This window comes from Notechis scutatus, chromosome 3 (genome assembly GCF_049901735.1).
Source record: "Notechis scutatus isolate UNSWTSFEM ecotype Mainland chromosome 3, rNotScu1.2, whole genome shotgun sequence".
In the NCBI taxonomy this organism is placed as follows: Eukaryota; Metazoa; Chordata; class Lepidosauria; order Squamata; family Elapidae; genus Notechis; species Notechis scutatus.
Window position 1 is genome coordinate 162,252,714 of NC_142011.1, and position 13,893 is coordinate 162,266,606.

At 37.3% G+C, this 13,893-nt stretch overlaps 1 protein-coding gene across 6 annotated transcripts in view; it reads left to right on the plus strand.

The window, feature by feature from the left end:
* The first annotated feature begins 1,102 nt into the window (after positions 1–1,102).
* The window catches only part of MIB1 (MIB E3 ubiquitin protein ligase 1), a 48,425-nt gene continuing 35,634 nt past the window's right edge, over positions 1,103–13,893 (plus strand). For 5 of the 6 annotated variants that reach the window (XR_003371092.2, XM_026670314.2, XM_026670315.2 and 2 more), the window contains exons 1-6: positions 1,103–4,146; positions 8,113–8,284; positions 8,468–8,597; positions 9,363–9,467; positions 11,794–11,860; positions 12,669–12,873. Coding sequence is in view for 5 of the 6 variants with exons in the window: in XM_026670314.2 (XP_026526099.1) it covers positions 3,918–4,146; positions 8,113–8,284; positions 8,468–8,597; positions 9,363–9,467; positions 11,794–11,860; positions 12,669–12,873 (908 nt within the window). In the remaining variant the exon portion in view is untranslated. The remainder of the gene's footprint in view (positions 4,147–8,112; positions 8,285–8,467; positions 8,598–9,362; positions 9,468–11,793; positions 11,861–12,668; positions 12,874–13,893) is intronic. The other variant, XM_087961615.1, reaches the window with a different exon arrangement.

The window sequence follows — 13,893 nt, forward strand, 5'->3', positions numbered from 1 at the left end:
AGGTGACATGATAACAGTGTTCCAATATTTGAGGAGCTGCCACAAAGAAGAGGTCCTCGTCTTCTTTTCCAAAGCACCAGGCAGCAAGACAAGAAATAATGGATGGAAACTAATCAAGGAGAGAAGCAACCTAGAACTAAAAAGAAATTTCCTAACAGTGAGAACAATTGAATGGAATGACTTGCCTTCAGAAGTTGTAGGTGCTTCATCACTGGAGGTCTTTCAGAAGAGGATGGACAGCTGCTTGTCTGGAATGGTATAGTTCTGTGCTTGAGCGAGGTGTTGGACTAGAAAACCTCCAAGGTCCCTTCCAACTTCGTAATTCTGTTTTTCAGAGAGCAACCAAAGTCCCCTAGATCTTACCATGTGTTCTGAGAATACCAGTAGTTCAAATGTAGTCTTAAACTTAAATATTACAATTGTGTTTAGAAGAAGTTGGTTCTGTGTGATAATTTTTATCCGTTTCAAAATCTAGTACATAATACCAGTAGTTGTTTTATATATGAAATATCTTTCTGTTGTCCTAGCCATCTGGCCATAATCATCCTGGCCTTTGTTCAGAAGATTATGAATAATATCAGTGCTATCTTTTATCCATGAGTGCAACTAGTTTTATAGTTTGTTATTATAAGCAAACACTTGCATGATGCCATAGGCTAGCTAAGTATAATGTTCCACTATCATTGAAAGCCATTTCCAATAATATTGATATTTTGAAACTAACAGGACTGGTGATCAAATAGATCCAAAAACAGCCCATCTATACTTTTCATAGAAGCAAACAAGAAGCTTCCAGATCTATAAGTAGGTTAGAAGCTGTCAGAGCTGAAGAAGCTTCTTGGACGAGAAGTTAAATGTCTTCAAAAGAAAAAAAAAACTAGAAAAAACTAGAAAGTCCAGTTGCCTCCTGAGGAAGTACCTTTGAGACAACCATGGCCTGGATGACTGAGAATCTCTACAGACTTTAAGAAGGTTAGAAGATTATCCTGTTGGCATTAGAATTTCCCAACACACTCTGCCCACAATGTGCATTGAGTAACACACTGAATATGGGTATTAGAGAGAATGAATAAATAAATTGCTTAACAAATAAATAAACTCTAGGAAATAGCCTTAGTATCAAGTTCATAGTACCAAGGCCTATATTGTTTATTTTTAACTGGCAGGCACTTTTCCAATGCTTAGATAGATACAGATTTTTACTTGGAATTCTATGGATTGAACCTGGAGTGATCTGAATAATATGTATCCTGCCAATAAATAGTTACCCCATTTATTATGTTTATTAGAATTATTTAGTAATTTAATAGCATTGAATGGCACTCCATAATAAACATAAAAATGATTAATACTCCAGCTGGAATAAATATAAAATTATTCAAAACCAATATATAATTAGTAAATGAAAATAAAGAGAATCATCTATGAGGTAAAAAAGAATTGTAATAACACTGCAAGAGATAGGCTACTGTTGTACATGAAGCTACAAACCAACTATCATGTGTTTTAGCCCAATGTTTTTTTGTAAACTGAGCCTGTATTATTAGTTATGTTTCACTGTGTGTGTCAGAAAATAGGGTCTGCTGGCAGGATTGGCAAGAGAAGTGGGAGAGAGACCTCTTTATCCCAATCTTCCATTGTTGATTGCAGGTGGCCCTGAAAATCTCTGACCAAGGATGGATTGAGAGCATGCGGGCAGCAGCCTCAGGGGCCAGTGTGAGATGGACAGATCCCTACCCCTAATATTAACTGTGAACAGTACATTGCATATAATTCCACATGTTTTATGCTGCAAGAGTTAAAAGATTTCTCTTTAAAACTGGAGCAGGGAAAGATAAATCCAGTCTGCTTTTTTGGGTGGTCATGGGTGTGTTGAAGATGACATCATCCACTTTTTGTGGTGGTTGAGGCAGCTCTAATTGAAGACTAGGAGCTCTTCTGCATAACTGCTAATGTCTTCTCATCATCCCTGTTGACAGTTAGGCTGTCCTATTACAGGTGCTAATTTATTGAACAATTAAAACTATCAGTAATGGTAATTCCTGTAAAAGATCACTGGAACAACTTTGTACAATATGCATTTATAAAGGTAAAGGTTTCCCTCACATTCTGGCTCTAGGTAGTGGTGCTCATCTCTTGTTACAAAGCCGAAGCGCCAGCACTGTCCGAAGACGTCTCCGTGGTCATATGGCTGGCATGACTAAACGCCGAAGGTGCACGGAATGCTGTTACCTTCCCACCAAAGTGGTCCCTATTTTTCTACTAGCTTTTTTACATGCTTTCGAAGTGCAAGGTTGGCAGAATAGGTTGCATTTGTATTCTAACTAAATAGTTACTGATTAACTGTACATTTTATTCAACTTACACAGTTGCTAGTCCATAGACATGTGTCATCATGTGTATTGTTTAAGAAGTTGCATGATTTTTTTTTGCTTTTTCTGAAAACAAAAATATTAGCAGACCCTATTAAAATATTTTTCAAATGTTGCTAATAAAGAGTACTGAAGAGTACAAGCCATATCTATAACTTTAGGTTTTCTATGACTATAAAGAATAGTTCATAACATCTCATGAAAGATGCAAACCACTTCATGACATTAATAGTAACAATACATTAAGTGTTTGAAACTTACAGAATAGTGAAATACCAATTAACTACTCTGTTAAGAAAAGACTAACAGCTAGTGCAAATCAAAAAGGCAGAATAAAAGTTGTACTTAGAGTAGTTTTATCTTCATAGGCTCAAAATGTTAAAGGCATGGTGAATGAGTTAGCTCTGCTATTTGGGAAAATGTCAAGGCTAAAAGTGTTGACACATCGCGTTGACAGATGTGTTTATCAAACTATGGTTTCCCAAGGTAAGGTAAGATTGTGAAAGCATGATACTCAGAAAGATCCCATTGCTTTTGAATCGTTGGAAGAAAATGACTGAAAATACCTTGGACAGAAAGAAAATCTAATATTAGATGAAATTAAATCTGATTTTCACAGAAGCATTCATCCTAAACACAACATGAGAAGGCTATATAGATTCGTGGGAGAAAACGTTGCATCGAAGAAGAGGAGGCTAAGAGAAGGCAAGGTAATTAGATGCATTCACCGGTAACACAAAGATGAGCTTCCAATAATTCAACGGAGCAGTTACTGACAAGACAATCCTGAGATAATCACAGCCACCTGGTCACAAAGCGGCTTGACCGAACGATTTAACCAAGGACGGTCCAGAAAGGAACGCCGGCAGAAAAGCTACTGCGAGCGATGGCGGGGGAGCTATTGCCCTCCAGTTGTCCTTGCTCTTGTTGCCGGCCTGATTCGTCAGGCTCGAGAGAGCTTTCAGGTGCGGCCACATTTCGCACAGTCCCCATTGCAAATCCAGAAGTTCGGCCCTAGGCGATGCAATACACTTCTCGTTCCCCTAGAGGTCCCTAAGGAGTCTCTCGCTTCCTTTGTTCTGTGAATGGGGCCCTTCCCTTCCCCGGTTGCAGGATCGGAACATGCGCAGGAGAGCCCCGGGTGCCCTACCTCCACTACTACCACGGCCAGGATGGCGATACCGCCATAGTGCCCGGATGTAGCAGCCGAAGCGTCAAGGTTCGCCCCCTCCCCTTTCGAACCTGCATAAAGCGCGGCCAGCTTCTCCGGTTTGGGCGACACCATTTTTGGGGGGGGGTTGCGGGAGTGGGGGGGGGGAGGCTATACGTCGCAAACTCTGCGCTCCGCTGGCGGAGGCCGCATCCTATCTACCCCGCGGGACGAGACCGGCCGGCTGGTTTCCTTCGCTTTTCAGGTCTTTTGTTGTTCCGGCGTTTCTGAGGAGGCATCGCCTACGGCCTCGGTTTCCCCGTTATTGGCGTCAGCGACTCTCCCGGCCTCGTCGCTGCACCGCGAGGGACCGGCCCCGGCAAGGCTGAGTAACAATGAGCAATTCGAGGAACAACCGAGTGATGGTGGAGGGCGTCGGTGCCCGGGTCGTGAGGGGACCCGACTGGAAATGGGGGAAGCAGGATGGCGGCGAGGGCCATGTGGGCACCGTGCGCAGTTTCGAAAGCCCCGAGGAGGTGGTGGTGGTCTGGGACAACGGCACGGCCGCCAATTACCGCTGCTCGGGAGCCTATGACCTGCGCATCCTCGACAGCGCGCCCACAGGTGAGAGGGAAGCGAGGCAGCCGGGGCGCTTCCCGCGGGGTGCGGGGCGGCGGTCTCAGGGGAGAAGTGTGCGGGTTTGGACCCTCTTTTAAGGTCCAGCGAGTCTCCCTGCCGCCGGCGCCACTGTCGGCGCCGTCGGGACACCACGCGGAGTTTCCCAAGAGCGGGTGGGGGTTGCTGGCGACTCTCAGACGAGGCCTTGTTGGTCCGCAGGGCTCCTAATCGTGGTTAAGGAACTCCCTGCTTAAGGGGGGGTGGGTGTGAATGGGGAAGCCCGTAGCAAAAGTTGCACAGGGACGTAAGAGCTCAAGCACAGAAAATGTTAAAGGATCAAAACAGAGTTAACAGGAAAAAGGTGTGGTGTAGTGAAATAGATCCAGTGTTGTCAATTGAAAATGCCCATTACTTGAAGGCAGAAGAGAGGGATGCTCTCCATCACAAGTAATGGGGTTAAATCCTACTGTTCGTCTTTGGAGGTTAATTTCTGTGTAAGAAGCTAGTTCAATTGGAACTTCTTAGTTTCTTCAGTTTAATGGAAAAACAAACACCCCCTTTTATTCGATGGGACACACACACACCTTTAGGATGTATGATAGGGCTGCATCTTTGGCTTGGATAAATATAAAAAGGATTTGCATCTTGCAATGTAGTCATGCTTCCCCCACCCCACCCCAAGAGACAATTTTGGCACCCTTTTAAAAAAGGTATAGTGTTGAAGTTAAATATTGGGAGGGTTCTTTTTTGTCTTTGGAACAAGGTCATTATGTCACTGTGAGTTACTCATTTTTTAAAATAGTTTTTGATCCAAGTTTAGAAAGTTTTATGCCAATGCTTAGTCTTGGAGAAGATGCCCACTGTAGCAAATTCAGCAACAGGCAAATAAATTTATATTTTCATTGCTGTTTTACAATAGTGAAGAAATGTGGATTGTTAATGGCCTTATTTTCTCAAATAATTATTGCAATATGAAAAATATAAGGTTCTTAGAAATCAGCTGTTACTGAATTAGACATTTCTAATATTCAATTTCTATAGCTACCCATCTAAACCAATGACTTTACAATTCAAATTGTAAAGCTTACAATTCAAAAAATATGCAACAATATTAACTTTTTAAAACAAAAACAATAGAAAATGAAATATTTATCCAAACTAAATATGCATTCTAGCAGAGATACTAGGCCAACTAACAATAAAGCCAGGAAATGGGACATTTAGCACATTCCCAGGCTCAGGAACACAGCCAGATTTTTAGAGCTTTCTGAAAGGCTAATAGGGTTGGGGCCATTCTAATTGCATACCCTTCAATATTCCCACAAATCGGGCTACTGCAGACAATGGCCACCTTCTAGTCCCTACCAGCCAACACTTGTTTGGCTGACAGGATCTGCAGCATACCTTATATGCCAAATTGAATTGGAAAAATAGAGATTCTTGGAAAAAGGTAGTCTCTCAAGTAACCCGGTCCCAAGCCATGTAGAGCTTTAAAGGCGTCAACCAGCACCTTGAATTACATCTGGAAACATACCAGTAAAGGTATTCCAGTAGTAGTGGTGTTACATGTGCCATAAATCTGGCAACATTTACCACCTGCACAGTTGTATTCTGCTTCAGTTCTATACCAGTTTCTGAATGTTCTTGAGGGTCAGCCCCACGTAGAGCATGTTTCAGTAATCTAGACAAGAGGTTACAAGGGTGTGAGATACTATGTTACTAACAGCATTCCAGTCCAAAAATAGGTGTAGTTGGTGTTCCCCCCCCAAAGGTGTGCAAAGACTCTCCATGGCTGCCATCTGCTGTTTGAGCAGGAGCTAGGTCTCTAGGAGGACCCCAGATTGCACAAGAGGTCTATTGCAGAGGTGGTATTCAGCAGTTTCTGACCAGTTCTGGAGAACTGGCAAATATCACCTCTGACTGGCTCCACCCCCATCTGTTCTCTGCCTCCCGAGTCCCCAGCTGATTGGCTGGGTCTTCTTTTATTGCCCTGCATAGGAAAACATAGCTGGAAACCAGGTTAGTAGGGTGGGGAGGGAATGGGATTTTGCAGTAACCTTCCCTTGCAGTGGGGAGAAAATTGAGATTTTACAGTATCCTTCCCCTGCCACACCCACCAAGCCACACCCATAGAACTGGTAGTAAAAATTTTTGAATCCCACCATTGGTCTGTTTGGTGGTGCAGCCCCATCCAGAACTAAGGATGCAAGAACCTGTATATGGATACAGGACTGCCCTTTTTATTATTAAATAATTACCTATTGAAGGCAGTTTCATATTTTATGATTAAGAGATACATGTTGGAAATCTCATTAAATTGGTGAACATAGAACTGGTGTTTAAACTCAGATGTGGGATGAAAAAAAGACTGCTTATAGCTTCTTTAGAAATCTTCATTTTATTAAACTGTACATTTTTAGAAATTGATTAGCAATATAACTAGTATTACTAGATACCAGATAAGTTAGGTTCTATCAGAATTAGGACTGGTTAGATTCACCCTCGTACTTTCAGTTCCTTCATAGTCTCTCTTAAGATTTCAATATGCAAAAGAGTGTTTACTATAAAAGTGAGAATTCCAGTTGTCTTTTTATTTAGTGCATCTTATCTTATTCCCATATATATATAAAATCCTATTTTAGTTTTAGAATATACAAGTAGTTCTTGACTTTGATAAGTGACCTTCAAAGTTACAAAGCCCTGAAATAGTGACTTTATGGCCATTTTTCATATAAGCATTATTAGCATCCCTGTGGTCACATGATCAAAATTCAGGTGCTTGGCAATTGGCATGTATTTATGATGGTTGCAGTGTACGGGAGTAATGTATTCACCTTTTGCGACCTGACAAGCAAAATATAATGGGGAAGCCAGATTCATGTAATAATCATTTTTGTAATGTAACAACTGCAGCGATTCACTTAAACTGTGGTAAGAGAGATTGTTAAATGGGGCAAAATTCACTTAACATTGACTTAGGCAAACTTTCACTTAACATTGTCTGACTTAGCATTGGAAATTTGGGGCTCAATTGTAGTTGTAAGTCAAGGAGTGCTTGTACCTAATCAAATATTATTCTCTTAATCAAATATTTTATTCATAGCTTTTATACATTCATTGATCAAATATTGTATACTTTGTATTAATTAATGGCATTGTCTTTTTAAATATAAATGACTTATTAATGCTCAATAGAAAATATAGAAGCTGGTGAATGTGGATTCATCTTTATTGTTATGGGTCAGTGTTTTTAGCAATTAGGAGTTTCAGATGATTCTAGTTTTCTAGAATAAAGAGAATATCGACATCTAGAATAATGTTATGAAATCCAGTCATTTTAATATCATTATTTAATTGATGGTATTACTTATGCAAATCATTGTAATACTATAGGAATTTGATTATATAATTAGAATTGTGTAATTGATACTGATAGCCATATACATTTTTATGCAACAATAATTTAAAATCTTAAGTGATTGGTGGTAGACCAAGGAATTGCTCATTTTTCTGCTCAACTTTCAGCTCCTTTCATTCCATGCATCTTTCATAGTATTGTAAAAGCCATATTAGCTCATTTAATTTATAGTAACTATATTCTTTTTTAAGATATAGTATCTAGAACCACAGACTGTTTTTATAATGTATTTGTATATAAATTTTAATGATACTGAAGTTCAGTCAGTTTTAATATCTAAAGAGTAGTGAATTTGCCTATCTGGGAGATTTGAATTGTTTTTAATATGTAATTATAGACTCAGTATCTTATATAAAAATTCATATTTGAACATTTGACATAATTAGTACCTGAAGCTATGATGGGATTAAATTGAATAATGTAGACATTATGGGGTGTGGTTTGAAAAGTAATTGAAATTATTATAATGTACTCAATGCCTAGACTCCAGTGTTTTTTGTTTGCTTTCATATCTTCTATTTAAAATACTATGTTAGTTGTATATCTATTTATAGGTATTAAACATGATGGCACTATGTGCGATACTTGCCGCCAGCAACCAATAATTGGTATTCGATGGAAATGTGCGGAATGTACAAATTATGATTTATGCACAGTATGCTATCATGGGGATAAACATCATCTAAGACACCGCTTTTACAGAATAACCACACCTGGAAGTGAAAGGTAACAAATATAATTAGTTTTAAAACTATAATATTTAGAAAAATCCCTGTATCTAAAATATTCATTAAACTGAAATGTACTGTTTTATGTTAAAGCAAGTTTTAGATTTTGGCAATAAACATTTTTAAATAACTTATTTTTGATTGGGCATCTCTTTAACCTGTCATCAATATTAAATTTTAGGGTATTGCTGGAATCGCGCCGTAAATCAAAGAAAATTACTGCAAGAGGAATCTTTACAGGTGCCAGGGTGGTACGAGGAGTTGATTGGCAATGGGAAGATCAGGATGGTGGCAATGGGCGCAGGGGCAAAGTAAGAGTTTAGAGTACCATTACTGTTTCCTTACTATGGACAGTTCATGACTAATGGCAGGATATATTATGTGCTTCCATTACCAATGAATATTTGATATTTCTTTGGATTTTCCTTCTAATTAGCAACATTTATCTGTTCTCTATCCGTTTAAAATATAAATATTGGTATGTTTTGCCTCATCCTGATGTGGCTCACTGACAATGTAGTAATACTATAGTATACTGAGGTGATGATAGTAATAAAATTATTTGGTGAACAGGTAGTAAAAATTCATAATGAGTAGGATAAAACCAGGTGATGGTATATTTCTAAGAGGTGTTTTATGGCAGAAAATTTGGCAGAAAATTTGCTTGTCCATCTCAATTGCATCTGATCAATGATGACCTGTAATACTTCTTTCTTGGTAAAGATGCTAATCAATCTTCCTCTCGCCAGACAAGACTTGTTTAAGTGATTTGGGTCCTTCCTAAATGACCCAATACAAGGAATTGATGTGGAAAATGGGAGAATTTAATTGGTCTCTTATATTTTTAATCACTTGTGCAAAGGCATAGAATATTTTTTAAATGCTACTTTAATGGTTTTCTTTTTATAGTTTTTTAAAATGATGATTTGTATTGTAATTAGCAGGTTTTTTTGAGTGTAACCAATTCAGTGTTTTTAGAAAAATAACATAAGTATTCTTGCTGATTGTGGGATAGTCATTATTTTTATTTTTATTTTATTTTTGGGAGTAAACATGCATTCTTTTTATTTTGCTAGGTAACTGAAATCCAAGATTGGAGTGCATCAAGTCCACATAGTGCAGCATATGTTTTATGGGACAATGGAGCTAAAAACCTTTACAGAGTTGGCTTTGAGGGCATGGTAAGAAGTAAAACAATACAAAGAACCAAAGTATTTCATGATGAAGTAATAACAATGGCCTGTGCTGTGCTATTTTCTTTTGTGTTGTCCTTCTGTCAGTTTGCATGCTGTTAGGCGCTTCATTGTTCTACAGCTATAGGGATAACTAATGCATATGCATAAGTCTGATTTCAGACTAATTTTTAAGCTGGCTTCTGTCTCTCTGTATCTATAATATTTCCTCTTATAAATAGGTGACATTTCTAAAAAAAATAAAGCTAATACCTTCAATAGTAGAGACTGCTGTAAAACAGTTCTGTACTTATTTCCATCCTTGGGGTAGTCACATATTTGAATTATTCATGAAACATTAATGCATTCTGGACGTTAATTCTTGAGTAATTGTGGTTTCAGTGATGTTAGGGCATAATTGCTACAGCTGCTAATATTTTGTTTCATTGCACATGTGCATGTGCATATGTTTTAAACATAACTTATTTCTGCAATCTTTACATAACATGAATATACTTGGTTAATGGGCATTTTTTAACATTAGTTTTAACATTATTCATTTCTTGGTTTTATTGCAGTTAGTTGTCTTTATACAAATTGATATCCTAATCAAGTTGCAAGATCCCCCTGTTTTCTGTTTGGTAATAAAATAGTGTGATGCAAAAATTTGCTCAAAATTACGGATTAATATAAATAAGTTTTTATCACTATCATGTTAGTCTTGCAACACAAACAGAGCATAATCAGCCAAGATGCTTTATTGATTTTAAAAACACTTTTTGAAAAGTTTTTCATTCAAAATACATGGTGTTGCATGTTCAAACATAACTATAGTTGTTAAAAATAGCTTTCTGAGTTACATGCATGTACATGCTTTTCTCCAAGGCTTTGGTTTTTTTTTCTTTGCTCTTGTTACCAAATTGCAGGGTGCAAGTGTGTAAATGCAGAGGTTCTGTCTTATATGGTATAGTTATGAATTTTGGAAGTACCAGTTACTGGTTAAGATTGTTGTATTTATATTATTCAGAGGAGAATGCATCTTGCATATGCCAGTTTACATTTCTGGGTCTTTTGTCTCTTGATAAAAAAGAAACAGAGTTCTTTGTAGCAGCACATGGTTGAAATATACACCACCTGTCCTTTTGTTTGCTCCCTGAGTTGTAGTTGATACAAATTAAAACTCAGCTTTCTTCCTGTTTGCTTCCTACTTTAGCATATATGCCTTGAATGATCTTTGGCCAATGGGAATTGTTTCAGAGATAGAACCACATTTCTGTATTTCGATTAGGCATGGCAAGAACCATTAGACTAAAATTTAGAATTTTAGAATCTGAATTAGAAAATTAGAATTTGTTACTAAGTATATTAGCTGGAGATTGTTTGTTTATACCACCCATCTCACCTACAAGATGACCTGCAAGACTCTCTTATTTTATGCATTTTTATTTGACTTTGCAAACATACATGTTCCCAAATTTGGGGGGAAATTGTGATTCAGCATTATCACTAATTTTATAAGAGAGGAATGTGCCTAAGTTAGACAAGGCTTTCTATTTGTTGAATGTGTACAGAGAAGGAACTTAGTATGATTAAAATGAGAAAGAAATGAAACTTGATAATCATAATAGCAATAGCAAGCAATGGCACTTAGACTTGCATACTGCTTCATAGTGCTTTACTGCCCTCTCTAAGTAGTTTACAGAGTCAGCATATTGCTTCCAACAACCTGGGTCCTCATTTTACTGATCAGAAGGACAGAAGGATGAGTCAACCTTGAGCCAGTGAGACTCGAACTGCCAAACTGCTGGCAGCCAGCAATCAGCAGAAGTAGCCTGCAGTACTGCATTCTAGCCACTGAGCCACCACGGCACATATGGCTATATCCTGAGTTATAACTGCAAAACTTGAGTATTAATTTAAAATGTTCCTTTTCCACGTAGTTTGTACAGATTTACTACAGAATAAATGGCAGAATTTCCTATATATTTTTTGTTTGCCCTGAACTATAGAACAAATAGAGCAAAGGTCATGCTACAATTCCTTACACATTTACTGGTAATAAGCTTCACTTAAAATAATCAAACTTACATCTGCGGAAACATGCTGTTATTTTTTTCAGTCTCCAGAGCTTTAATTTAAAACCAGAGTCTAATTACTAGATAGTATCTACAATTTAGAATACTCTTAATGTCTGTAAGAAAATATCAGTTTGCTATTTCTTTATGAATTATTGAAAGCTTTAAAAGTACCATTTATCAAGTCATAATAAATATCTCAATCTCATGATGCGTATATTGGTTCAGAGTTAAATTCTCTGTATGAATTTTTATTCTAGTCAGACCTTAAATGTGTCCAAGATTCAAAAGGAGGATCCTTCTATCGAGACCACTGCCCTGTGCTTGGTAAGATGCAGAATATGAATTCTTATATTCGGTGCATAAAGCTAAAGGGACATGTGTGTAGGCAATTTAATAGATGATTGATGACATTAATGACAGTGGTTATAAGAAAAATGCCTGCTTACGCATAACTCTTGGAGGTAAATGCAATAAGTGAGTATTGTTTATTCACAAATGTAGTGATTACTAGACTTCCTGCCAAGGAATGCAGAAGAGCAAGGTTGCAAGTTAAATGTCCTCTGAAAAGATATATAAAAATTAGAAAGGCAATGTTTCATTACTTATACAGCCACAATCTAGCATCCGATGAGAATGTGGAGCTGCTAAATTCTAATTCTTTAAAGTGGTTCCAAGCCTGCCCTTTCTACTGATGCTGGTACCTCCTAACAAAAAGTGTTCATTATTATGCCAATATATTGATTTCTTTCATACTAAGGAAAAGAGAAGAACCTGATTACCTGCATCTTTCCTCTCCAGGTCATCAGGCAGATTTAGCTTGTCTTCTTTCACTGTAGAATTCAGAATCCTTTACAGCAATCGTATGCAAAGATAAAACATAATGTGTCGCCCAGAGAACATTTTACTTAATATTTATCGTATTTTTCCAGACTATAATTGCATAGGTTTGTTAAATGAAGTGGTAATACTGTTCCCTGTTTTCACTTTTAGTTATGTAATGCTGCTGTGTTTCTACATTGCTGAGATGAAATTGTTAAAATAGCAATGTATCCTTTTATATGATTATGAATTATGTGTTTATTTATGGATGAAATTGCCAAAACATACATTCTCTTTAAATTCTTAACTATAGGAGAACAGAATGGAAACAGAAATCCTGGTGGTTTACAGATTGGTGATCTAGTGAACATTGATCTTGACTTAGAAATTGTTCAGTCATTGCAACATGGGCATGGAGGATGGACTGATGGAATGTTTGAAACCTTAACAACTACTGGCACAGTTTGTGGAATAGATGAAGACCATGACATTGTTGTACAATATCCAAGTGGGAATAGGTATATTAATTTATTTTTTATAAAGCAAATCATTCTTATTATGCAAGTGTTTAATTAGTGTTTTATATTTACTGTTGTGTCATGCAAGATCTCTAAGAATGGAAATGCTAATTCATATTGATGAAGTGACTTCCAGATTGTAAATGCCATGGGCTTTATTTTATATTCACTGCCTTGTATAGCAGGGGTGTCAAACTGGCGGCCCACAGGCTGGATGCATCACCAACTCCCAATAGTCTTTAAGAATATTCGATCTACTTCTGTTTCCTGCTACAATCTAACAGCACTAATAGTTTCAGCTTGAAAATCTGTGCAGTTCCTTAACCTACAGGCATTAGATACACAAAGATTTTTAAGGGGAAACTATCAGCAGCTTAACTCTTTGTACAGTTAATTCTTCCTCTAGTCATAAGTCTTTGTTGGGATCATACTACATAGAACAAGGAAACATTTTTCTTGACCCTTAGACAGTTTTTGCTTAGAGTACTTAAAAATCTGATTTATGACTACATTCGTAAAAATTAATATATGAGCTGTTTTTATTTCAAATATCAGACTAAATTAAAAGGCATGCTGAATCAGATCAAAACTTTCTCCAGCATTGTATTTTCTGTAGTGGCCAAATAGGTGCCTGTGAGTTGTCTTATGCCGTTGAATGATATAATTACTCTGTTGTTTTTCTTTTTTAAAAAAAACAACACACACCACCTTTTCCATTTGTCTTTAAAGGATGACCCTGGTTTCCAGTATTGTGAGAAAAAGTATTTTTCTTTCTTTCTGACTTTCTTCATAATGTATTACAGTAATTTGCTTAATTCCCACATTTCCAATGTTTCATCAAAGGGAATATGCTTTAGTGTCTTGGTCATGAAGTTGGAAAGAGCTGTTTCGATCCTTGATTCCAATCTCCTGCTTCAAGCAGAAATCCAAATTAATCTACTTCTGCCACAACACTCTCTTACTTCTGTTTAAACATATCCAGTGAAGAAAAGCCTATCACCCTTTTGTTCAATTAGTTTG